At 47.7% G+C, this 26,586-nt stretch overlaps 1 protein-coding gene across 1 annotated transcript; it reads left to right on the forward strand.

Annotated features, from left to right (window-relative positions):
• The first annotated feature begins 1,146 nt into the window (after positions 1-1,146).
• On the forward strand, positions 1,147-26,321 carry FLOT1 (flotillin 1). The gene is made up of 13 exons (XM_083492963.1): positions 1,147-1,271; positions 2,940-2,999; positions 6,721-6,796; positions 8,751-8,841; positions 10,220-10,363; positions 11,820-11,939; positions 13,460-13,555; positions 16,635-16,787; positions 18,981-19,162; positions 22,058-22,103; positions 22,202-22,339; positions 23,671-23,835; positions 24,439-26,321. Exons 2-13 carry the CDS (start codon positions 2,957-2,959, stop codon positions 24,469-24,471), a joined length of 1,287 nt encoding a protein of 428 aa, XP_083349089.1. The 5' UTR covers positions 1,147-1,271; positions 2,940-2,956; the 3' UTR covers positions 24,472-26,321.
• Positions 26,322-26,586: the final 265 nt, after the last annotated feature.

Raw genomic sequence — 26,586 nt, forward strand, 5'->3', positions numbered from 1 at the left:
GGGCAGCTGTTTATCAGCTCCATCTGGTATGCAGGCTGAGACCCTATCTGCCCACAGTCTGTCTCACCAGAGTGGTGCATGCTCTGGTTATCTCCCGCTTGGACTACTGCAATGCACTCTACACGGGGCTACCTTTAAAGGTGACCCGGAAACTGCAATTAATCCAGAATGTGGCAGCTAGACTGGTGACTGGGAGTGGCCGAGACCACATAACACCGGTCCTGAGAGACCTGCATTGGCTCTCAGTACGTTTCCGAGCACAATTCAAAGTGTTGGTGCTGACCTTTAAAGCCCTAAACGGCCTCGGTCCAGTATACCTGAAGGAGCGTCTCCACCTCCATCGTTCTGCCAGGACACTGAGGTCCAGCACCGAGGGCCTTCTGGCGGTTCCCTCACTGCGAGAAGCCAAGTTACAGGGAACCAGACAGAGGGCCTTCTTGGTAGTGGCGCCCGCCCTGTGAAACGCCCTCCCACCAGATGTCAAAGAGAACAACAACGACCAGACTTTTAGAAAAGACATCTGAAGGCAGCCCTGTTTAGGGAAGCTTTAAATGTTTAACAAGTTATTGTATTTTAATATTCTGTTGGAAGCAGCCCAGAGTGGCTGGGGAAACCCAGCCAGATGGGTGGGGTATAAATAATAAAAAATTATTATTATTATTATTATTATTATTATTATTCACGCCTGTTGTGCAGCTGAGAGTCTGTCCCAGTTTTAAACAAAGCTGTACCTGCTGTTTACCTGCCTGTAGCGCAACCATTAAGGCACAGAGCCCATCTGTCTCAATTTTAAAGCAGAGCTTGACCTGTTTGGTTTCCCGCCTGTTGTGCAGCAGAGAGTACGTCCCAGTTTTAAACAAAGCTGTACCTGTTGGTTTTCTGCCTGCCGTGCAGCCTTTAAGTTGCACCCTCTTTTTTTTAAAGTGACCAAACCTTAATGGCTCAGTCGGTTAGAGCGCATGGTTCCAATCAAACTGAACAGAAGCCTCCCCCCCCCAAAAAAAAAAACCCACTCCAAAGCAAAGACCTTTGCCTGCCCTGTGCTCTCTTCTCTCTCAGCAGCGCCTGCAACTGCGAGGCAGCAGCCAGCAGGTGGCTGCAAATCCTCTTTGTTCTTCCGTGCGATCCTGCCGGCGAAGCGGGGGGGGGGGGAGAGAGAAAACAGCAGACTGCGGGCTGATGGGAAAGTGGTGGTGTCAGAGAGCCAGGAAGGGTGTGCCTGGCGGAGGCAGGAAGAAACAAGCGGGGATTCAGCTGCAGCGGGCGAGCGGGTGAGTGACAAGGGGGCGCCGATTTGCAAAGCGGGTGCGTGGCTGGCAAGAACCCACGCGCTCCCTCGTGCATTGCGATCTCGCATGCGCCCTTTGCAATCTTTTTTCTCTTTTTAAAGCATGCATATATATCTATTAAAACGGCCCTGGCCCTGCTGGCCTTGTTGTTGTTGTTTTTTCTTTGGCGACCACCTCCTGCTGGCCTCCCCACCCCACCCCCGTCCTGCACATCTCGCCTCAACCCGCTAGTCCTCATCGCGCCTTAGGAAAGCTTCAAAAGCGCCCCGGCGCAATGGGCAGCAGCAATCCGAATAATTACACCTTTTCAAGGGAAATAAATAACGCAGCCGCGCCCGGAGCGAATGCGCAGCCCGAGGCGACCTTTGGAAGCATTTACTGAAAAAGTGTGGTCTTTTTTTTTTGGAAGCGGGGAAATTCTGGGATCCTTGTATGTAGCATGAATGGAGAAGCTGTCAAAGGCTGCTGAGTGTGCCTTTGTTTGTATGGGTTTGTGTGCGTGGTTCTCCTGTAATGCGTTGTGTAGGTGGCGCTGCCCGGAAACGGGATCAAAGGAAAGCTGTGCTGATTCCACTGTCCGATCCAGTTCAGCACAATTCAAGGTGCTGGTGCTTCCCGCGCATATACTTGCATTGCAAGGGGGTTGGGATAGGTGACCCCGGGGTCCCTTCCACCTCTGCCATCCTAAAATTCTGTGATTCCTTTCAAAGCTCTACAGGGCAGGTGACCCCATGACCCATGCAGGCAGTCCCAGCAGTGTCAGGTTCCCCATAGCAGCCATAATAATAATATACTAATTTATCATTTATACCTCGCCCATCTGGCTGGGTTTCCCCAGCCACTCTGGGCGGCTTCCAACAGAATATTAAAATACAATACAGCATCAGACATTAAAAACTTCCCTAAACAGGGCTGCCTTCAGTTGTCTTTGAAAAGTAAAATAGTTGTTTATTGCCTTGACATCTGATGGGAGGGCATTCCACAGGGCGGGTGCCACTACCAAGAAGGCCCTCTGTCTGGTTCCCTGTAACTTGGCTTCTCGCAGTGAGAGAACCGCCAGAAGGCCCTCGGAGCTGGACCTCAGTGTCCGGGCAGAACGATGGGGGTGGAGACGCTCCTTCAGGTATACAGGATCCTTTGCAGTGTAGTTAGAGCCCTAGACTAGGACCTGGCAGACCAGGGTTCAAGGCCCCACTCAGCCCACTGGTTGACTGAAGCAAAGTTCTTAACCCGAGGTACTATTTCTGGGTTAGCGGAGTCTGTAATCTGAAGCGTCGCTAACCTGAAGCATCTGTAACCTGAGGTACCACTATAAATGCAATAAGAACAGCTTGGGGCCAGAGTAGCCTGTCTGCCTACTCCATACATTTAACGCACACTTCCCTTGCACTCACCTAAAGAATCCTGTGGGCTGCTGTTTGCCCCTCAGAGAGCTACAAATCCCAGCACCCTTAGCATCCCTGTTTAGGGAAGCTTTTAATATTTGATGAATTATTGTATTTTAATATTTGCCACCTAGGGTGGTTGGGGAAACCCAGCCAGATGGGCAGGGTATTATTATTATTATTATTATTATTATTAGTTTATTATTAAGGAGAGCTGAATGGTGGGACTCCATGGAAATAATCCATGTTTCTTCTTCCTTTCCAGACCCTCCAAGCTTCAGGATGTTCTTCACCTGTGGCCCCAATGAGGCCATGGTTGTCTCAGGTGAGTTCTGCACTTCTTCTTCCTCCCTCTTACCAAAGAGGTGGGTCCGCCTGGGACCTGCAACAAAATGTTGCAGCATGGAACATGCCTCTTCAGTGTTCCAGCTGTGGCTTCTTTCAGGATATACCATTCCTCTCCCTCCAATGCTCATTACAGTGGTGCCCCGCAAGACGAATGCCTTGGAAGACGGAAAACCCACTAGACGAAAGGGTTTTCCGTTTTGGAGGTGCTTCGCAAAACAAATTTCCTATGGGCTTGCTTCGCAAGACGAAAATGTCTTGCGAGTTCCTGCGGGGGTTTTTTCCTCCCCCCCCCCCTTTTTCCCAAGCAGCTAAGCCGCTTATCAGCTGATCCGCTAAGACGCTTATCAGCTGATCCGCTAAGCTGCTAATAGCGCTAAGCCGCTAATGGCCTTGCTTCGCAAGACGAAAAAACTGCAAGACGAAGAGACTCTCGGAACGGATTCTTTTTGTCTTGCGAGGCACCACTGTATTGCATGGCGAATGAGGACACTCCATCTTCGCTGAAGAGGTTTTTTTGGGAATTTCTTGTCTCCTTGGATTTCTTTTCCCTACTTGATTCCCCCCCCCCCCATATCTGCTCTATGTGGGCTTCCTTGAGCTTATAACAGCCTTTTAAAATGATTTATTCACAACCTTTTAATTGAGTTAATCTGTTTATATTCTGCTGCTCCGATTACATTTTGATTTCTTTTCGGTACTCTTTTGTTTTGTAGGCTGGCCTGTAAGTGTTCAATATGCGGGCAGGATATTAAATAAGACAAAATACTGCATGAGGAAGGTTAGCGGGCTGCGTGTGTCTGCATTTAGGTCTCTTTTTCTCTTCTTTTAAACTGTATATAACTCCCACTGGTAAAGGTAATAATAGGTGTAATAGGTCCCACTATTATATTATTTCATGTCACCCCAATCTCAGAGCAGTACGAGATTCCGGGAGTTCCAGAGTTCATGTTTCCTTTCAGACATGAGGCACAGAAGAAACTCTGGTTCCTTTATGATCTATATTTTATTTACACATATATACCACCTCAGCCTATGATGGAGGGGTTCACAGCATTAAGACCCCCAAATCGATCTTGTTTCTCCCATATCTGCAGCTTTGGATTCCGACGGAAATCAAACATTGCACTCTGCCTCTTTGGCTTTCCAGCCTACAACTTTGCTTCTAGGTCACAATACAACCAACCTGCGTCCTTCTCACTATCTTAAGAGCTGGAGGAGGGGCTCTACCCATTTCTCTTCTGGCACAGAGGCCTCTTTCCTTTGTTCTCTTAATGGCACATCACCCAAGCGATTGCCTGGACACAGGAAGCAAGCCTGGCCTGTATTTTAGCACTTGCTGGGTCCAGGGGTTTGAATGGGTCTGGCGTCCACAAACTCATAAAGGTATACAGTCATACCTCGGGTTGAATATGCTTCAGGATGAGCGCTTTCAGGTTGCGCTCCGCGGCGACCCGGAAGTAACGGAGCGCGTTACTTCCGGGTTTCACCACTCGCGCATGCGCAGACGCTCAAAATGGCGTCACGCGCAGACACAGACTGTGTTCGCTTCAGGATGCGAACGGGATCCGTTCTGGAGCCCCGTTTGCATCCTGAGGTACCACTGTATAAGAATTATATAGCCTTCAAATTCTATTCAATGCAAGGTTAAAAGCCCAGCTTTTTTGGTTGGGCTTTAAGAGGCTGGCGGGCTAAGTCGTTTTCATGATGTTGGAATTCATGCAACTTGTGAGAATTATTTTATTTTTATTTTTTTATAATGATATTTATTGAAAAAAGAATTTTTAAAATTACAAAGGAAAAAAAACAAAATTACAGAGAAAAAAGACAAAAACAGAAAAAAAGAAAAAACCCATCATTTTCAAATTCTCCACTTTCATTACCTTCTTTCCATGACCTCCTCCTCCTCCCATCTCTTGTATCTTGATTAATAATTGTCACAGCAAATCCTTTCCATAATTCATAATATTCTGTCATTACATTACCTTGCTCTATTTTCATCTTATCTTATAAAAAACCTTAAAACTTAAATCTTAAAAAAAATAAGTCTTGTGAGAATTATTTTAATGTACTTCTGTTTGTTATGTGCCGTGTTTTTTCATATTGCTTTTGTAAGTCCACCCTGCTGTCTTTCTTGGTGATGGGCGGTGTTGAAACCTCTTAAACAAAAAAGTCAATGTGAATACCACAGAAATTTCCAAACCACTGTTCCTGGAAACCTCTGGAGAGGAAAGTACTGCTACACCTGGTTCCTGCTTCCCGGCTTCCCCCAGGCCACTTTGAGAAGAGGATTCTGTCCTAGATGGGCCTTTGGCCTGATCCCACAGGCTCTACTTATATCCTTAAGTATCGTTCCCTAGAGGACCCCCCAGAAAAGCCCTCTCCCTTTTGCGCATCTCATCCCAGTTATGGGGAAAGCTTGTTACAGGGGCAGTGATTCTGTCAACCTGTTTACAGAAGGTACCATATTTCAAAAGAGACTGTAGTTCTGCCCTTCCATCCATTCACCCCAGAATTATTTCAGGGGTTGGGCTGTTCCCCCCCCCCCTTTCCATTTTTCCAACCAACCTGCTTAGGGTTTTCCAGGGAATCATATTGTGCATCCCCTCCTTTGCAATTTTCATTTGCTGTTTGACAGTGAAACTGTCTCCCTCGGGAGGCTGTGGACTCTCCTTCCTTGGAGGTTTCTAAGCAGAGGTTGGACGGCCGTCTTGTCAGGGATGCTTTAGCCAGTGTGGTGTAGTGGTTAAGAGCGGTAGTCTCGTAATCTGGTGAACCGGGTTCGCTTCCTCGCTCCTCCACCTGCAGCTGCTGGGTGACCTTGGGCCAGTCACACTTCTGTGAAGTCTCTCAACCCCACTCACCTCACAGAGTGTTTGTTGTGGGGGAGGAAGGGAAAGGAGAATGTTAGCCGCTTTGAGACTCCTTAGGGGAGTGAAAGGCGGGATATCAAATCCAAACTCTTCTTCTTCTTCTTCTTTAGCTGAGATTCCTGCATTTCAGAGGGTTAGGCTAGATGACCCTCAAGGTCCCTTCCAGCTCTACAGTTCTATGATTCTCTCTCTCTCTCTCCTCTTCTCCGCCCCTGATCATAAACAAGCCAGGTTGTTGTTGTTTTGGAAGTGCAGTGGTACCTTGGTTCTCAAACTCAGTCTGTTATGGAACTCCGTTCCAAAACCAAAGCCTTCCAAACCAAGGCACGCTTTCCACAGAAAGTAATGCAAAAGGATTCATCGGTTCCAGACTTTTAAAAACAACCCTTAAAACAGCAATTTAACATGAATTCTACTATCTTAACGAGACCATTGATCCATAAAATGAAAACAATAATCAAAGTACTGCAGTCACACAATCAATCAGTCGGTAGCTGAACTGGGTTCCACACAGTCACAAAAACAAAAGAAAAAAGAGCCTCAAAAACAAAAACGCAAAATAAGTAGCAAAAACAGACAGACCTGAGCGTAACACTCAGAATGGAAGTGTGGCACTCAAATCGGAAGCGTAACACTCAAAACGGAGCACGTTCAGCTTCTGAAAAAAGTTCACAAACTGGAACACTTACTCCCGGTTTTGCAGTGTTTGGGTTTCAAGCTGTTTGAGTACCAAGGCGTTTGAGAACCAAGGTACCACTGTAGGCCCCTTTACTTCAGTGATTTTGGTGTCTTGCATTAAGGTGCTTCAATTCAACCTTTTTCTCTCAGGTTTCTGCCGCAGTCCCCCTGTCATGATAGCTGGAGGACGCGTGTTTGTGATGCCATGTATTCAACAGATCCAGAGGTGAGTTCTTCTGGGGCAGCACCCCTGGGAGGGATGAGGGGGCTTTGGCAAGGCTGCTGAAGGCTAGCTAATGTGAACATAATCCTGTCCTACCTGGATCTTGAGTCCTTTCTCTGAGGGACACCAGTAAGGCCTCATCTGCTCCATACATTCAAAGCACTACCATGCACTAAAAGATACAAAAGGTAAAGGACCCCTGGACAGTTAAGTCCAGTCAAAGGCGACTATAAGGTTGCGGCGCTCATCTCGCTTTCAGGCTGAGGGAGCCGGCGTTTGTCCACAGACAGCTTTCCGGGTCATGTGGCCAGCATGACTAAACCGCTTCTAGCACAATGGGACACTCTGACAAAAGTCAGAACACACAGAAACGCCGTTTACCTTCCCACCGCAGCAGTACCTATTTATCTACTTGCGCTGGTGTGCTTTCGAACTGCTAGGTTGGCAGAAGCTGGGACAGAGCAACGGGAACTCACCCCGTTGCGGGGATTCGAACCGCCGACATTCCGATTGGCAAGCCCAAGAGGCTCAGTAGTTTAGACCACAGTGCCACCCACGTCCCTTACCATGCACTAAACCTGGCTGAGTGAAAGTCTCCCCAGCCAGATAGCCCAAATATTGCAACACAATGGCTTTCGTTTACTCCGCTCCGGCATGCTGTAGTTTCTCTCACCAAAAATGTACTTAGAAACGGCATCTTTTGAGTTTCTGTTGAGGGCTAGAAATAAGCTCTCCTCCACACACACCCTGCTTAGACAACAACAATTAAATTCTCAAATCCAAACATCACTGCCTGTTAGATTTTGCACTGAATTCTTGTGCTTAAAAGAGCACCAGAAAAATGAAAACTCCTGCTTGTAAAGAGATGTGTTGTTCAGTTACAGCTAAGCCAAGATTTAGATCTAATTCAGGATTGGGCCTCCAGCCAAGGGATTCTGGGAAGAATGCAGTTTGCGTAGAAGAAATGGTAGGAGAATAGTCAGAACAGCCCATGACTTGGATCCATGATGGCATAGTGGTTAGAGTACTGGAATAGGACCTGGGAGAACTGGGTTCAAATCCCCACTGGGCCATAAATCTCACTTGGTGACTTTGGGTGAATCGCATGCTCGCTCGTTCGCTCTCATCTTTACTCACATCACCGGGTTGTAGTGAGGTGTTTCTATTGAATCCATCAATCCATCCATCCCTGGTGTCTACAATCAGGGGACAAAAGCTGTCAATTAGAGATCACACTAGACAAGAGTTTCAAAAAGCACGGGGGAAATGCAGAGAATACGTCACAAAACAGTGCCCTAAAATACATACCTGGACTTGTTTTGATTAATGTCTGCAGGAGACTTTGTGTATATTTAAGTTATAATTAGAAAAATCTTAATAATTATTCATAAAGGAAACGGTTTATAAGAAGCAAATAAGGAGGCCAGATACAGGATAAAGGAAGTCTTTTATTTGGTTGTTTGTATTGTTGTATGTTATGCTCATTGTATGTGATGTTCACGTTTAATGAGGGTGGATTTGTGTATTGGGGGGGTCATGTTATGTTGTAAATAAAATTCCAATTAAAGAAAATACAATCGGGGGACAAAACCTGTGAAAGTGAAGGACAGCCAGTAAAAGAGGCCTTTGAATTGAGCAAGGAATAGAAGTGGCGTGTTGTGCCACATTGGCGGTGTCAACAATATATATCTGACTGGCAACCTTAGGCCCAGGGAGAGCCAGGGTGATGGGGGGTTAAGACTACAACTCCCAGAAGCCCCGGCCGGCTTGGCCAATACACAGGGGCTGTGGGAGTTGTAGTCTAGCAACATTTGGAGGTTTCCACATTGACTCCCTCTGCCTTGGGCTTCTCAGGACAATTCGACTGGAGTCCAGGTCACCACTGAGAAGTATGTGGGTGTATATGTGTCTTTCTCTTTTTTATTGGCCCTCTCCTTCCCCTTCCCGTTGCCTGCAGGATCTCACTGAATACTCTGACCCTGAATGTGAAGAGTGAAAAAGTATACACCCGACATGGGGTCCCCATCTCTGTCACCGGCATTGCCCAGGTAACCATTTCCCAGCATGTTGCCCCCCCCCTTTTAATTAGAGCATTTCCTTGAGGGGGCATCTGCTCAGAGGAAGGGGGCATGTGCTGGCAGTGGCCTGGACTGAATCAAAATGTGGGTGGGCCGCCTTTTCGGGACAGCTCCCTTCTATCTTCGTTCTGTCACACACATGCACCATTTTCCCTGCAAGAACGTCGGCCAAGGGCCACATGAAATTCATCCGTGGGCCGCAGGTTGCTCACCCCTGTTCTGTGGAAAAGGCAATTTCCTCCATTGGAACGATTTTATATTCCTCTTATAATAATGATAATTATTATTTCTACCCCGCTCATCTGGCTTGGTTTCCCCAGCCACAGATCTGGCCACCCCCACCCCCTGCAGGGGATCGGATCGGTTTAATTTCCTTTTTCTTTCTCCTCTTTCCAAAATTTTCCTTGGCTCTTCCCCTGGCCCTCAGAATATTGGCGGCAGGAGTGAGGGGATTCAAAGTTTAGCATTACAGCCTGGGACCCAAATACTTGCAAAACCACACTTCTTCCATAATAATAATAAATTTTATTTATACCCCGCCCTCCTCGGCCAGAGCTGGGCACAGGGCGGCTAACACCAATAAAATTACAGTAAAAACATAATAGGGGGGGGGAACCAATTTAAACCAATTTAAAATACAGGTTAAAATGCAATTTAAAATGCAGCCTCATTTTAAAAGAAGCCCATAGATCAAAGCCAAGGCCTGCAGTCTGTATTTTAAGAACTGTGTTGCTTTCTGGGGTTTTTTTCATTTGCCTTTGTTGCAAACCAGTCTGTGGCTTGCGAAAGGGGGCAGTGTATAATCATCTAAATACCGCATTTTTCGCTCTATAAGACACACCAGACCATAAGACGCACCTAGTTTTTGGAGGAGGAAAACAAGAAAAAAGAATTTGAATCTCAGAAGCCAGAACAACAAGAGGGATCGCTGCATAGCAAAAGCAGCGATCCCTCTTGCTGTTCTGGCTTCTGGGATAGCTGCGCAGCCTGTATTCGCTCCATAAGACGCACACACATTTCCCCTTACTTGTTAGGAGGGAAAAAGTGAGTCTTATAGAGCAAAAAATACGGTAAATGCTAGAGTACGACGCCAGCCTTGTGCTGATGTTCGCTGAATTAAATTTCCTCCAACTTAACGGCTAGCAAAAAGCAAGATGTTCTGGGCTACAGCAGCTCCCTGCTTGCAGAAATTCCAGAAACGGCTCTTCCTCCTAAAGGGAAAATGTCTCCAATCTGACGATTACCTAAAACAGGATGTGAGAGTTGTTAGGAAACTGGGGGGGGGGGGCAATCCTTTCTCTTTCTCAGCTTTCTTCTCTTTCCGCCCCACCTCCCACCCCCAACATAGGTGAAGATCCAGGGACAGAACAAGGAGATGCTGGCAGCTGCTTGCCAGATGTTCCTGGGCAAATCGGAGCTCGAGATTGCCCAGATTGCTTTGGAAACGCTAGAGGGGCATCAGAGAGCCATCATGGCCCACATGACCGTAGAGGTGAGCTGTGCCAGAATATGTTCAATCTTTGCTGCCCTCTGCTGGAAGAGATGAGTTTCAGTCACTGTGTATACATAATGCTGCCCCCTGCTGGGAAATGTGTGTTGTTTTTGTTGTTGTTTAGTCATTTAGTGGTGTCCAACATAGGCGCCGACTCCATGGGGCCTGAGGGGGCCCGAGCCCCCTCAAAAATTCGTTTGGGGGGGCTCTGCCCCCCCAATAATCTCGGGCGCCCCTCCAGCAGAGCGCCACCGCCGCCCCTCCCCCAGCCCAAAATGCACAGGGTCGGGCTGCATGCCTCCTGCCCTCCCTCCCGAGCAAAAGCTCCACCCAATTTCCTTCGGAGCTGATTAATAGGCGCAGCACGCTCTCCCCTATTCGCTCACGAGGAGGCGGCGCCACTTTATCTGCATATTCATGAGCTTATTTATTATTCATGAGCTTTCGCGGGCTCCCCCAATATTTTTTATAAGTCGGCGCCCCTGGTGTCCAACTCTTCGGGACCCCATGGACCAGAGCAGGCCAGGCACTCCTGTCTTCCACTGCCTCCCGCAGTTTGGTCAAACTCATGCTGGTAGCTTTGAGAACACTGTCCAAGCATCTCGTCCTCTGTCGTCCCCTTCTCCTTGTGCGCTCCATCTTTCCCAACATCAGGGTCTTTTCCAGGAGTCTTCTCTTCTCATGAGGTGGCCAAAGTATTGGAGCTGTCCTTCCAGTGAGCACTCAGGGCTGATTTCCTTCAGAATGGAGAGGTTTGATCTTCTTGCTGTCCATGGGACTCTCCAGAGTCTCCTCCAGCACCAGAATTCAAAAGCATCAATTCTTCGGTGATAAGCCTTCTTTGTGGTCCAGCTCTCACTTCCATACATCACTACTAAACAACATACAACCACTAAACAACAACAACATTGTTGTTGTTGTTGTTGTTGTTGTATCTCGGCCGAGACCGGGCTCAGAGTGGCTAACACCATAAAAACAACACAATATGCATAAAAACAGACATCAATTAATTAAAATACATCTTAAAATTACAGTGGTACCTCGGGTTACAGACACTTCAGGTTACAGACTCCGCTAACCCAGAAGTAGTACCTCGGGTTAAGAACTTTACCTCAGAATGAGAACAGAAATTGAGTGGCGGCGGCAGTGGGAGGCCCCATTAGCTTAAGTGTTACCTCAGGTTAAGAACAGTTTCAGGTTAAGAACGGATCTCCTGGACGAATTAAGTTCTTAACCCGAGGTACAACTGTAACTCAGACAAGTTAAAATCTGGGCAGGTGGCAATTATCAGGTTGGAACTGAGATCGGTTGTAGGAAGTGACCAAGTCCTGGAAGTCTGAAATAAATAGACCCAGTTGGAATGGAAAGGTGGGCAAACCTAGGACTCGATTCCTGTTCCTGGCTGCTTTTCCCTCTCTGGGTATAATACCCTCTGCTGTCTCTGTTCGCCCATCAGGAAATATACAAGGACCGGAAGAAGTTCTCCGAACAGGTCTTCAAAGTTGCCTCCTCTGACCTGGTCAACATGGGGATCAGTGTGGTCAGCTACACCCTCAAAGACATACACGATGACCAGGTAAGAAAACAGGAAGCCGCCTTGTACCAAGTCGGATTGCTGGTCCACCCGGAGCTCAGTATAGTCTCTGCATTGAAAGCAGCAACTTTCCAGAGCTTCGGGTGGGATTCTTCCCCAGAGACTGAACTTGGGAATTTCTGCAAGCAAGGTTAGACCCTCTACCTCTGAGCTTTGGCCACTTCCGCATGAAGGTAACTGCTCTCTCTCCCACTGTTTTGTCCCTCTAGGAACTAGCTTAAAGTATATCAATATAATTTCAGGGGCTTTGGTCCCTTTCCATAAAATGACTAGGATTAGAATTCCATTGGCGAAGTCAATAAACAATAAAAACCTTAACATAGTTCTTTTGTTAGTGAATATGGAACATTTCCTAATTTCTGTAATGCACCAATGCAGAACAAGAGAAGAGAGGATTTATAAGGTGCACTAAAATAGTACTTTCCCCAATATCCACTTCATCAGAGGCACTGGTGAAACCAAGCAATGCTCTCTATTTCCTCTGTGCTTTGTTGCAAAATGTTACTTGGTTTTGTTTTATTTATTTTTATTACATATATAATCCTGCCCTTCCTCCCAAAGGAGCCCAGGGTAGCATCCAGGGAGTGTTAGAAACTAAGATATGAAAGCTAGGAGCTAAATGGAACCTTAAACCTGGTTATGGGCGCAACAACAGAATGTCTGGGCACGCTTTTTTATAACAAGAATACAAAGCTTAAAAATGAAGGAACTGCAGTTAGAATACTATGTTCATTTTTCACATGGTCTAGTCCTTCCCCTGCTTACCACCCTAATATTCTTAAGAGGGTCTCTTCTCCAGTCTTCAGAGAGTAGCTGGAAGCAGGGAGGCAGAAAAAGGTCCTTCTTTCCATCCATAAAAAGGAAAATGACCCCTGACCATAAGGTCCAGTAGTGGTCGACTCTGGGGTTGCGGTGCTCATCTCGCTTTATTGGCTGAGGGAGCCGGCGCACAGCTTCCAGGTCATGTGGCCAGCATGACTAAGCCGCTTCTGGCAAACCAGAGCAGCGCACGGAAACGCCGTTTACCTTCCCGCCGGAGTGGTACCTATTTATCTACTTGCACTTTGACGTGCTTTCGAACTGCTAGGTTAGCAGGAGCAGGGACCGAGCAGCGTTGCAGGGATTTGAACCACCGCCCTTCTGATCAGCAAGTCCTAGGCTCTGTGGTTTAACCCACAGCGCCATCCACGTACCCTTTCCATCCATTCTGTATTTGGAAATCTTAAGCTCAGAGCTGCGCCCAGAGCTCAGAAACGGCTCACGTGAATGCAGTTCCCTGTTGCAAAACGCGCCTGGAGCAATGGGAGTTTCGAACACTGCACCCAGGGTTTTACTGGCTGTTCCTTCTTCTCTTGTTATTATTACATACCAGGATGAAAATGGCATTTTAAAAAAATGTTCAAGTGGTAATCAGTATATGGCAAATTCCAGTGTCAAAGACACCTTGGTATATTTGCACTTCTTGGCCATAATATTAACCCCTTTTCTTGTGCCAACTGTAGGATTATCTTCACTCTCTGGGGAAAGCTCGGACGGCTCAGGTGCAGAAGGATGCAAGGATTGGAGAAGCTGAAGCTAAGAGGGATGCTGGTATCAAGGTGAGCTCTGAGACCAGGCCCCTAGAGTGAACTGGCCTCTTCTGCTAATCTTGGTCTTTTGGATTTTCTCTACTCTGGAGAGGCCCACCAGAAAGTAGGAAAGTGGCTCTATGAGATTGGCTGTATCTCATGCACTGTGGAATGCGCTTCCCCCTTGCCATATTTGAACCACTGCCTGTTAGCTGCTTCAGAAATCTTGTGAAGCCTTTGGGTGGGGTTTTCCTCTCCCATCCCCAGAGAAAAATCCCAAGGGTGTACGGTGAAAGGAGAGGGGAGGAAAGCCTCAGCCCAGTATACCTGAAGCAGCGTCTCCACCCCCATTGTTCAGCCCGCACACTGCGGTCCAGCTATGAGGGCCTTCTGGCGGCTCCCTCGCTGCGAGAAGCGAAGTTACAGGAAACAAGGCGGAGGGCCTTCTCGGTGGTGGCGCCTGCCCTGTGGAACGCCCTCCCGTCAAATGTCAAATAAATAAACAACTATCTGACTTTTAGAAGACATCTGGAGGCAGCCCTGTATTGGGAAGTTTTCAATGCTTGATGTTTTACCATTGTTTTATATATGCTGTAATTCTCCCAAAGTGGCTGGGGAAACCCAGCCAGATAGGCTGGGTTTAAATAATAAGATTCTTATTCTTATTACCCCACTGCGCAAGCAGAAGTCCTTCTTCAGGGTTCCTTGTTCACATATTTTTTCCTCTGGGTTTTTCTTAACTCATAAGATTGCTCCTTTTTATTTCTGAATTCCCATTTTTTTATAATGCTGGTGCTTTTTCCTCTTGATTTATTGCTTCAGTGTTATTTTTGGATACACTTCAGCAATTTTTAAAAAAAACATTACGATATGATATGATACGATTAATCTTTAATAATAATAATAATAATAATAATTTATTGTACCCCACCCATCTGGCTGGGCTTCCCCAGCCACTCTGGGCGGCTTCCAACAAAGATCAAAAATACATTAAAATGTCACACATTAAAAACTTCCCTGAACAGGGCAGCGCTTTAGAAACACTTGTACGTAAACCGCTAGAGAAGTGCCACCCTCGTTGACCTTCCCAGCCGCTGTGGAGGAGCTGAGATATTTTGCAAAGGCCCTTCTCCAACGTTATGCCCCTCTCTCTCTCTCTCTCTCTCTCACACACACACACACACACACACACACACACCAATCACTCACCTAAACAAGTACAGTGGTACCTTGGTTCTCAAACTTACCGTATTTTTCGCACGATAGGACGCACCGGACAATAGGATGCACCTTGCTTTAGAGGGGGGAGAACGAGGGGGGGGGAATTCTTCCGCTCTCTGCCCAGCACCCCTTCAGTGAAGCGGCAGGAGGCGCTGCGCTGAGAGTGGGAGAATTTCCCCCCTCTTGTTTTCCCGCTCTAAAACAAGGTGCCGTTTAAGGTACGTTCAGGCGGCTACCTTGGAAGCCTGGAGAGCGAGAGGGGTCGGTGTGCACTGACCCCTCTCGCTCTCCAGGCTTCAGGTTCCTTTCGACCTGCTCTTTGGGGCTGGCGGGGGGAAGCCCACCACCAGCCCCAAAGAGCAGGTCAGGGAGCAGCGGAAAGGCGCAGCGGAGAGACTCCTGCCATAGCCGCGCGTCACCTCTCCAGCCGGGAGAGAGTCGCGGGGGGCTGCTTTAGCCCCGCACGCGCTCTCCCGGCTGGGGAGGTGACGCGCTGCTATAGAGGCTCCTGCCATAGCTGCGTGTCACCTCTCCAGCTGGGAGAGGGTCGCAGGAGGCTGCTTTAGCCCCGCGTGCGCTCTCCCGGCTGGAGAGGTGACACAGGGCTGTAGAAGTTCCTGCCATAGCCGCGTGTCACCTCTCCAGCCGAGAGAGGGTCGCGGGGCTATGGTGTCTTCGCTCCATAGGACGCACACACATTTCCCCTTCATTTTTGAAGGGGAAAAAGTGCGTCCTATAGAGCGAAAAATACGGTAATCCATTCCGGGAGTCGGTTCGACTCCCGAAACCATTTGAAAACCAAGGCACAGCTTCCAATTGGCTGCAGGAGCTTCCTGCACTCAAGCGGAAGCTGCGTCGGATATTCGGCTCCCGAAAAGCGTTTGGTTTGCAAACCAGAACACTTAACTCCTGGTTTGCGGCATTCGAGAGCCAAAACGTATGAGTACCAAGGCGTTTGAGAACCAAGGCACGACTGTATCTATGTGTGTTTTAAAATGTGAGTTGGCCATACGGCACTTGCACTGCATTTTGAAATGTGCAGCTGTTTGGAGCTTGGGAGTTTTCAAATCGTGCAAATAGGAGAGCGGAAAAGAGGGCTGAGATCTCCAGCCTGGTGATGCTGTCAGGGACTATTCAGGTTTGCATCACAAGAACGTTTCTCTCGTCACTATTCCCGTTGGGAATTCAACACCTGAGGCCTCTCTCCTCAAGGCAGAAGGTCAGAGTTTTCCCAAGGTGGGCCTCATCCCCATTAAAAAGTTTTCTAGCATTTTATTAAGGGACGCAGGTGGCGCTGTGGGTTAAACCACAGAGCCTAGGACTTGCCAATCAGAAGGTTGGTGGTTCGAATCCCCGCGACAGGGTAAGCTCCCGTTGCTCAGTCCCTGCTCCTGCCAACCTAGCAGTTCGAAAGCACAAAAGTGCAAGAAGATAAATAGGTACCGCTCCGGCGGTAAGGAAAACGGCGTTTCTGTGCGCTGCTCTGCTTCGCCAGAAGCGGCTTAGTCATGCTGGCCACATGACCCGGAAGCTGTACGCCGGCTCCCTCGGCCAATAAAGCGAGATGAGCGCCACAACCCCAGAGTCGGCCACAACTGGACCTAATGGCCAGGGGTCCCTTTACCTTTACCTAGGATTTTATTTGCTGTTATTGTTTTGTTAAAGGTGAGCCATTTTTCCCCGGGCAGGGTGTGTGTGTGTGTGTCTGTGTGTGTGTCTGTGTGTCTGTGTGTCTGTTCCCTTTCCTGCCATCTTCGGGGGGAAAGCCAGTTTCCTCTTTCTGTGCCCAAGCCATCTAACCCCGGTGCAAGTGGAGGGTCCGAAACTGATCATTAAACCCGAATCATGTGTTCTGTCCCTGAGCTGTCGCCCCTGTTTCCATCTGCAGGAAGCAAAGGCCAAGCAGGAGAAATTGTCTGCTCAGTACTTGAGCGAAACAGAAATGGCCAAAGCCCAGCGAGACTACGAGCTGAAGAAAGCCACTTACGATTACGAGGTGAACACACGGAAAGCGGAGTCTGACCTGGCCTATCAGCTCCAGGTGAGGCAAGCTTTAGTTATGGAAGGCGATGGGCAGAGGAAGGGGAAATAAGTTACAGGAGCAGGGTGGATAAAAATCAATGGTTTTTTTTAGAATTTGCATTTTTAAAATTTAAATCGCATTTTTTTGTTTATTTAAATCGGATTCTTAAAATAAAGTGCCTCTGGAGAGAAAATCTTCCTAAAGATAGTTTTCTATTTAAGTTACATTATAGTCCAAAGGCTATTCATCAGGAAATAAGGATTTGTTTTACGTTTTTCATGTGTGCTAAAACTCAAGTCTGGTTATTGTTTATGTTTTGTTTAACCACATCAGTTAACAAACATGGATATACCGTATTTTTTGCTCTATAAGACGCACCAGACCATAAGACGCAACTAATTTTTGGAGGAGGAAAACAAGAAAAAATATTCTGAATCTCAGAAGCCAGAACAGCAAGAGGGATCGCTGTGCAGCGATCGCTCTTGCTGTTCTGGCTTCTGGGATAGCTGTGCAGCCTGCATTCACTCCATAAGACGCACATACATTTCCCCTTACTTTTTGGGAGGGAAAAAGTGAGTCTTATAGAGCAAAAAATATGGTATATGCTATACAGTGTACCTCTCTGCATACGCACACCTCCAGTTGCGTATCCTTCAGGATGCAAACGCGGCCAAACCGGAAGTATTTTTCCGGGTTTCGCCGCATGTGCAGAAGCACTCTACCGTGCCACACGCATACGCAGAAGCGGTCCCTCCTGTTGCGGAAACCTCAGGATCCAGCCAGAGCTCTGGAATGGATCCCGTCCGCAACTGGATGTACCACTGTAATGTTATTGATTTAGTTAAATAAATTGTTTAAATTGTTATTAGGGAAATGATTATTTTTCTCCCTCCAATAAAGTACAGCAGAAAAGTTGTCCAAATATAAACAGTTAACTTATTAAACCTCACATAATTTCATAATTATCTTTGTTTTTCTAACAGTATAACCAAATCAGTAATTTTTGATATAACTGCAAAAAGTACTCTGAAATTTTATTATTCCAGAAATGGACTGAAAAAGGCTGCCCTCCCCTTCTCTGCTGAATGTAAAATGATCTCCCAAATCTCAACATTTTCCTTTGCCAAGAAAGATCCTGCCTAAATGCCCTTTTCCTTGCCTTCCATTTGTTCTGTTTTTGTAGGAATGTTATTGGCGCAGCCTCTTCTTTAGGTTTGTGATGTTTGTGACTGAAAATATACATAATTAACAGTTAGTGAAAACAATCCATTTTTAAAAAGTTAATACTTATTCAGAGATACAGTACGCAGAAATACATACCCATTACAAAATATCTGTTTCTAACATACTGAGATAAAACAGCTACTTAATCTGAAAAAGAGCAAAGTCAGAAGGGAGAAAACACAAGAAAAAGAGAGATCTAAAGAAGGAGAAAGCAAGAGAGAAGGAAAAGAAAGAAAAATCTGAAGGAAAATAGAGAAGAAATTTTTTCAAGCTGACTTCTTTCCACCAAATGTAGTTAAGAGTACAGTGGTACCTCGAGTTAAGAACTTAATTCGTTCTGGAGGTCCATTCTTAACCTGAAACTGTTCTTAACCTGAAGCACCACTTTAGCTAATGGGGCCTCCCACTGCTGCTGCGCTGCCACCGCACATTTTCTGTTCTCATCCTGAGGTAAAGTTCTTAACCCGAGGTACTATTTCTGGGTTAGCGGAGTCTGTAACCTGAAGCGTCTGTAACCCGAGGTACCACTGTAACCACTTCCTCTTGTCTCGCTGCTCCTCCCGCCCCCCCCGAAAACCACTCTCTAGTGCTCAGTCGGAACAAACAGCAACTCGGGTTTTCTCCAGATTGCCATTTGCTCCAATTTAAAGCTAAAGAGCAGGTTTTCCCTGGGGAAGGAGTGGGACCAGGAGAAAACAGCTTGGAGCCATGTCTAGAAAGCATGGGTCAAGCAGAAAACTGCTCAGACCATCCTGGGACAAGCAGAACGGTTCAAGCTCTGAACTTGTCCTCACATCCACACCAGGTGAAGGGAGTGTGCTAGCCCAAGGGAACGGAAAGCTCACTCTTTGCATGCTAAACTGTAGTTTCCTGCTTCCGTAGTTCCTGCTTCCTCCAGATTCCAAGGCACTGCCTGCATCACCAAACCCCGCAAGCTGCTCCCTGACCCTGAGCCTCTCCCTTCTGTGTCTCTTCCATGCTCTGCAGGTAGCCAAGACGAAGCAGAAGATCGAAGAGGAGAAGATGCAGGTGCTGGTGGTGGAGCGAGCCCAGCAGATTCAGATACAGGAGCAGGAGATGATCCGCAAGGAGCGCGAGCTGGAGGCGAAGGTCAAGAAGCCCGCCGAGGCAGAGCGCTTCCGGCTGGAGAAACTGGCGGAGGCTGAGAGGTACAGGCAGCATTCGAAGGCCCAACGGAGGGCTCCTGGAAGGAGTTGGGCGCAGGGATACCGAAGCAGGATTGTCAAAACCACCACATTGGCTCCCAGTACATTTCCAATTACAGTGGTACCTCGGGTTAAGTACTTAATTCGTTCTGGAGGTCTGTTCTTAACCTGAAACTGTTCTTAACCTGAAGCACCACTTTAGCTAATGGGGCCTCCTGCTGCCGCCATGCCACCGGAGCACGATTTCTGTTCTCATCCTGAAGCAAAGTTCTTAACCTGAGGCACTATTTCTGGGCTAACGGAGTCTGTAACCTGAAGCGTATGTAACCCGAGGTACCACTGTAAATGTGTTGGTGCTGACCTTTAAAGCCCTAAACGGCCTCGGCCCAGTATACCTGAAGGAGCATCTCCACTCCCATCATTCAGCCTGGACACTGAGGTCCAGCTCCGAGGGCCTTCTAGCAGTTTCCTCACTGCGAGAAGCGAGGTTACAGGGAAGCAGGCAGAGGGCCTTCTTGGTAGTGGCACCCGCCCTGTGGAACTCCCTCCCATCAGATGTCAAGGAAATAAACAACTACCTGACTTTTAGAAGACACCTGAAGGCAGCCCTGTTTAGGGAAGGTTTTAATGTTTGATGTTTTATCTTTTTAATATTCTGTTGGGAGCCACCCAGAGTGGCTGGGGAAACCCAGCCAGATGGGCGGGGTATGTATGTATGTATGTATGTATTTTTAAAGACAGCTGTAGAGCATGGGTAGACAAACTAAGGCCCGGGGGCCGGATCTGGCCCAATCGCCTTCTAAATCTGGCCCGCGGATGGTCCGGGAATCAGCATGTTTTTACATGAGTAGAATGTGTCCTTTTATTTAAAATGCATCTCTGGGTTATTTGTGGGGCATAGGAATTCGTTCATATTTTTCCCCAAAACATAGTCCAGCTCCCCACAAGGTCTGAGGGACAGTGGACCGGCCTCCTGCTGAAAAGGTTTGCTGACCTCTGCTGTGGAGCAAATCAGCCTGCAAGGTCTCCCAACCTTTTCCAGATGTGGGATGGACACCGCAGCAAGGAGATAGTTTGTCTGTGCCCAAGCAAATGTTTGTACAGTCATGCCTCATGTTGCGTCCGCTTCATGTTGCGTCTTTTCGCATTACGTCCCGCGGCAACCTGGAAGTACCAGAACAGGTTACTTCCAGGTTTCGCTGCGTGTGCATGTGCAGAAGCACCAAAAAGCGCCTGCGCAGACGCAACACTTCAAGTTGCCAGCATTTCACATTATGGATGGGCCTCCGGAACGGATCCCGTCCATAACAGAAGTTACATACGCTTCAGGCTACACACTCCACTAACCCAGAAATAGTGCTTCAGGTTAAGAACTTTGCTTCAGGATAAGAACAGAAATCGGGCTCCGGCGGCAGCAGGGAGGCCCCATTAGCTAAAGTGGTACCTCAGGTTAAGAACAGTTTCAGGTTAAGAACGGACCTCCGGAACAAATTAAGTACTTAACCCGAGGTACCACTGTATATTCTTTCTACACAAAGCACTTTGGCCAGGACATCACTTTGGCCCAGGTGAGGCCATAAGTGGCAAATGCCCAAATCTTACAGATACCTCCCCTTTTCTGGGCTCAGAGCCCAGCACCCGAGTCCTGCAGATAAGCGTCACATCAAAGCAAGCCAACTAGACTATATCGGAGCGAGCGAATATAATCATTTATGAGCTTGTTTCTGCAACAACTACCAATCTATTGATGGTACGCAGTTTGTTTCCCACTTCCTTAAGAGAACAAAGAACTCACGGTTACTATGCCTACCAATTCATTGTGGGGTTATCTTGACTACCAAAATGGTGCTTCCGGAACAGTTCACCTTGGGTTCAACGCAGGGTGTGTTCCTCCATCTTTTCCTGTGCAAAGGCTGCCGAAGCGTCTGTTTTTGCCAGACGCTAAAACTGGTGCAGAATCCCCCTGGAGATATAGATGGCACTGGACGGTATCATTTGCACAGAAATAATGCATATTTTTCATTTCCATGGGAGGAAGTCGGTGTTGCACTACAGCGATGGTTCTGTCAGAGCGAGCTTTTCATTTTTTCAGCTGCCCCTCCTGCTGTTCTGGGGGTTTTCCTGACCCTTCCCAGGTCACCTTTGTTGGGGGTACAGGGTGGAAATCTGCCCCATTGCGCTCGTGGGAACCGTTGCTCTGGGCTTCAGCTAGCAGGGCTCCTTAGCACATTGTATTATTTATCTAATGATATTAAAGGAGCAATATTCAACAATTACAAAATGCACAGTGCAAATGTACAGCTCAGTCGCTGTCATTTACAAATGTGTATCAATATTTGTATACGTATAAACTTGGGGGGGTGTTTTCTTGTTGTTTTTTGTAAAAAGCTCCCTCAGGATTATTATTTTTTAAATCTTTAAATATTAATTTACAGCCTAGTCATAATTCAGAGCAGGGAGAACTGCATTTCCCACCCACCCACCCCGCCCCACCCCCCGCACCCGTTCTTCTCCCCAGGCAAGTAAACTGTTCCTTTTCCTGAGATTTGCAGTTAGTTTTCGGCCAAATTATGCACAAAACACAAAAATGTGCACACACACAATTCTATACAGAAATATATATATATATTGATATTAAGGTATGGTATGCTGATATGTTATGAACCATCCTAAGATCTTTGGATGAAGGGCGGTATAATAATAATAATAATAATAATAATAATAATAATAATAATAATAGTAATGTGTTCCCACATCCTGAGCTTGCTATATCGTTGACCCTCCTGGTTTTGACCTCTGTTTTGTGAGGCAAAAAGGTTGCGGATAAGAGCCCCCCCTTTTTTGGCTGTGGGGAGCAGGGGGCAGCCATGAAGACCCTCCTTCTTTCTTCTCCAACAGGACACAGTTGATCATGCAGGCAGAGGCTGAAGCAGAGTCCATCCGGGTGAGTGTGCGTCCCCGTTCCCCCGTGTTGTGGGAGGAATGTTTCCGGGCAGGAGGGATGGAAGCCAACTCATGGTCCTTTTTGCTCCTTGTCTGCAGGTGAAGGGTGAGGCTGAGGCCTTCGCTATTGAGGCCAAGGCCCGGGCTGATGCCCAGCAGATGTCAAAGAAGGCAGAGGCCTTCCAGCAGTACCAGGAGGTAGCCATGGTGGACATGCTTCTGGAGAAGATTCCAGAGGTGAGGCCCCGCTCTCTCAATAAGGGGACACTATACCTCAAACAAATATGGGAGGTGTCAGTAATGGCAGCAGGATAGAGAGCAAAACCTGGTCCAGAGAGTGGTTTTAATAACCTGTTTGCCGTTTCTTGTATAATTCCATTTTTTATCATTCCTTCTGGTAAAAAATGTATTTGGACCATGTTTATACATCATATACAGTGGTACCTCAGGTTACATACGCTTCAGGTTACACACTCCGCTAACCCAGAAATAGTGCTTCAGGTTAAGAACTTTGCTTCAGGATAAGAACAGAAATTGTGCTCCGGTGGTGCGGCAGCAGCAGGAGGCCCCATTAGCTAAAGTGGTGCTTCAGGTAAAGAACAGTTTCAGGTTAAGAATGGACCTCCAGAACGAATTAAGCACTTAACCTGAGGTACCACTGTATTTTATTTATACCCCGCCCTCCCCAGCCAAGACCGGGCTCAGGGTGGCTAACACCAGGTATAAAAACAATTGATTAAAATACAACTTAAAAACAAGATAAAAATACAACATTAAAATGCAGCCTCATTTCAGTAGAAACTCAAATCAAAAACTTTTTGGGGATGAAAACTATATATATGGTTACAGATAGGTAGCCGTGTTGGTCTGCCGTAGTCAAAACAAAATAAAAAAATTCCTTCCAGTAGCACCTTAAAGACCAACTAAGTTAGTTCTTGGTATGAGCTTTCGTCTGAAGAAGTGTGCATGCACACGAAAGCTCATATCAACAACAAACTTAGTTGGTCTCTAAGGTGCTACTGGAAGGAATTTTTTATTAAATATATCTGCTGACCAATCAGATGTTCTTAGCCAGTCCTTTTTTTTAATCAGTTAATCAACTAAACGTCTCAGCATTCTAGAACTTAGATGTTTGTTTTTGTTCTTGATTCTGTTCAGAGGCTCGTGATTCTGGCAGAGCTGTCCAGTTTTGTGCCAGTTACCGGATTCTCTGCCAAATATGAGAGAGAGAAAGAAAAAGATAAATATACAGAGAGAGATACGCACACACATACAAACAAACACATGTAAATGTGCATACTGTCGTACCTTGGAAGTCAAACAGACTCCGTTCCAGAAATCCATTCGACTTCCAAAACCAAATTGTGGCTCCCGATTGGCTGCAGGAAGGTCCTGTAGCCAATCAGAAGCCGCGGAAGCCCAATGGGACGTTCAGGTTCCAAAAGAACATTTGCAAACCGGAACAATCACTTCTGGGTTTGCGGCGTTGGGGAGCCAAAACGTCCCAAGTTCCAGGGCGTTTGGGGTCCAAGCTACGACTGCATTCTACTGTTTCCTTCTGCCGACAGATGGCCGACGAGATCAGCAAGCCCCTGACTTCGGTGAAGAAGATCACCATGGTATCGAGCGGACCCGGGGACATGGGGGCTGCCAAGATAACTGGGGAGGTGCTGGAAATCATGAGCAGGCTGCCTGACACCGTGGAGAAACTCACGGGCGTTAGCATCTCTCAGGTACCAAGCCAGAGCTGCTAGGTCCTTAACAGGGGGGGGGGCTGGTTCCTCTTTCCCCCCACCCCCAGAAGGGTAGATGGCAGGGTGGCAGAGTGGGCGGAGCCAGAGTCAACAGTGGGCGGAGCCAACTCCTTCTGGTTTTGTTCCCCATCCTCCCTCCCTGCTGAATTCTACCTAGGCAACTCTGAGGAGGAGGAAGCAGTCAGCCAAAGCACCTCTTGGGCAGTTTTTAAGTGGGGAGGCAGGCAGGTGGCTGAGTGAGGCACTGCCCCATTTGCCCTAACAGACCACTGATTCTTAGATAAGGGCAAGGGGGAGAGAAGACTTATCTGGTCACTGGCAATTTTGCAGCGGGAAGGCGTTTGGAAGCACGTGTAAGGAGCCATCCCTGCCCCCTCCCTCCCGTTCCCCCAGCAAGGGGAACCTGGGAGCCATATTCTGTGGAAGGAGGAAAGATCGTGGGGATGGGCGTTTTTGAATCGCAGCTCCTCGGTTATCCAAGGAGAGAGTGGGACTTGAGAAACCTCGGGTGCTTTTTCTTACCTCCCCTTTTCCTACGGTGTGGGCTTATTCCGTCACACTTTGTCTTTTCCGTCTTACCAGCAGATGAATCAGAAGCCAAGACGGATGAACTGAATGCGGAAGACTTGCGGAGGGGGAGGGAGAGGGGGGAATCCTTCCTGAGCGTGACCCTCGTCATCTTGTATGTGTCCATATATAGAGTTCTTCCCCATCCTGAGCCCTCCTGTAATCGCCAAACCTTTAATGGACTCGACTGTTGCATGTTGGCCAACAATCCTTGAAACTGCTGAGGTCTGTCACCCTTGCTGTCTCCCAGTGTCAACCCCGACGTGTACCTTGTAAGCACCCTGGCACCCATTACCACTTGTCATGCCATGCTTCTGTTGCGCTCGTTCCCCCACCAACTGCACCCGTTGACGCCAATTCTTTGCATTGTTGCCTGAGCTCGTCGGGTCACCGTGTACCTCCTGCAAGTGACCTCTCTTGGAGAATTTAAGGAAAGATCTGCTGCTGGAATTACGGGGGAGGCAGCAAGGAGGAATCTGGGAGGAAGGGGAATCCAAGGCCTGCCCTTTAGAGGTTGGTTGGTTCCCGGGTGCTTTGCCAACAAGGACTTGTAAGAGTTTCGAGTTTATGTAAGGTGGGTCCAGTGGATGTTCTAAGGAACTGCCTTCTGCGAGTGGAGACGTTTTAGAGGGCCAGTCCTACACTTAAAGAACGGGCGTGGACACAGTTCTTGCTAGCTCCATAGACCTAAAACCACTTATATTTTTCTGTGTATGTATGCCCATGCAAATTCAGCCCCTTCTCCCTTTGTGCCATAGTTCTCGAGCGTGGCTGAGATGCCCCCACTTGGCAAAATTCAAATAATCTTGCTCCCTTTTGTTGTTGCTTTTATACTTTTTTTTTTTTAACACACACATACACACATACTATCTCGCTTTTTCAAGGGGCATGTGTTTACAGCCGCTCTGCACTAAGCCACAAGTATATGAAGCCAAAGGCATGTTCCACGCTGCATTTGGCACAGTGGGCAGGTGGCCAGACGCTGTTCTGGTAGGTGCGTATTAACAGAGACAAGATGTGTAATGAATGCATATTTATTCCCCCCCCCCTTTAAAATCAACATCTGATTGTGCCTTATATCTATGTTAGCTTCTGGAACAATCCCACGTTGCCACCAGTCCCGTGGCTGGAATAGGAGGCGGGTGCATGTATGGGCTTGTGGGATACACAATCAAGATGACAGGTGCTGCTGTCCTTTTACAAGTTTGGATTCTGGGCCAAGAGGGTTATATGGTACTTGCAGAAACCTGGCTGTGGCTTTGGCCTAGCCTTTCCCCCTTGACATGCTAGTTTTCTGCATGCAGGGAGCTTTCTTGAAGGAGAGCATTCCAACCACAGTAGGACATGAAGACTCTGCGCCACATGGTTCGCCTGTTGCGTTCAGATCTGCCTTGGCAACCTTTGCCGTGAGGTGGGTTTGGCCCTCCGAGAATGGCTGCCAAAACAGAGACAATCGGCTCTTGCTTCATTCAGGATGAGAAACCCCAATAAAGGACCATTTAAAGAGCTCACCCATCCACTTTTCTGCTGCCAGACTCTGGTCTTGTCCTTACATTTCAGCTGTTTTGAGCCATGTCTGAGCTTCCCAGAGTGAGCTGTGAGTAGCCAGACTCCGCCGTGTCTCCCTTGCCCTCTTCCCTCGTGCCGCAAATCATGTTCGCTTGCCTGCCGCTCACTCCCTAGATGAAGCACGCTTGATTGTAGGTGGAGCACACCTGACCCTGTACCTAACGGAGAAGCCGCTTGTTTGTGCCTATCCCACCTCTTGCCCTGCTTGCTGTGTATTAAGGCCTCAGCACGGTGCCTTGTCTAACTCTTTGCCAAGGAGAAAGAGTTGCCCCCATCACCCTTTCTGCTACCAAAATCCTCCGCTTATAATAAAAGCCAAGATTACTGCCTGTGGCTCTCTCTCTCTCTCTCTCTCTCTCTGTGTGTGTGTGTGTGTGTGTGTGGTGTGTGTTTAGCCCACCCTGGCTGGGCTTTTTCTTCCTCCTTGCCTTCCAAAACTAAAAATGTTTTGAGCACCTCAAAATGCGTCCAGAGCCAGAGGCGGAGCTAACTGCTGTGTACCTGGAGGCGGGGTTAGCTGCCTGTGGGGGCGGAGCTAGTGTCCCAGGGGGGCGCCGCCCGCAGCGAGCATCCCAGGGGCGTGCAGCAATGTCA

This window comes from Podarcis liolepis, assembly GCF_965112155.1.
Source record: "Podarcis liolepis genome assembly, chromosome: 2".
In the NCBI taxonomy this organism is placed as follows: Eukaryota; Metazoa; Chordata; class Lepidosauria; order Squamata; family Lacertidae; genus Podarcis; species Podarcis liolepis.

Excerpts from the sequence above, each read along its gene's own strand:
- FLOT1 (XM_083492963.1), top strand. The coding sequence starts at position 2,957 with ATGTTCTTCACCTGTGGCCCCAATGAGGCCATGGTTGTCTCAG. Across the intron at positions 16,788-18,980 it reads ACCTGGCCTATCAGCTCCAG|GTAGCCAAGACGAAGCAGAA; the intron begins GTGAGGCAAGCT and ends CATGCTCTGCAG. Across the intron at positions 23,836-24,438 it reads CGGGCGTTAGCATCTCTCAG|CAGATGAATCAGAAGCCAAG; the intron begins GTACCAAGCCAG and ends CCGTCTTACCAG.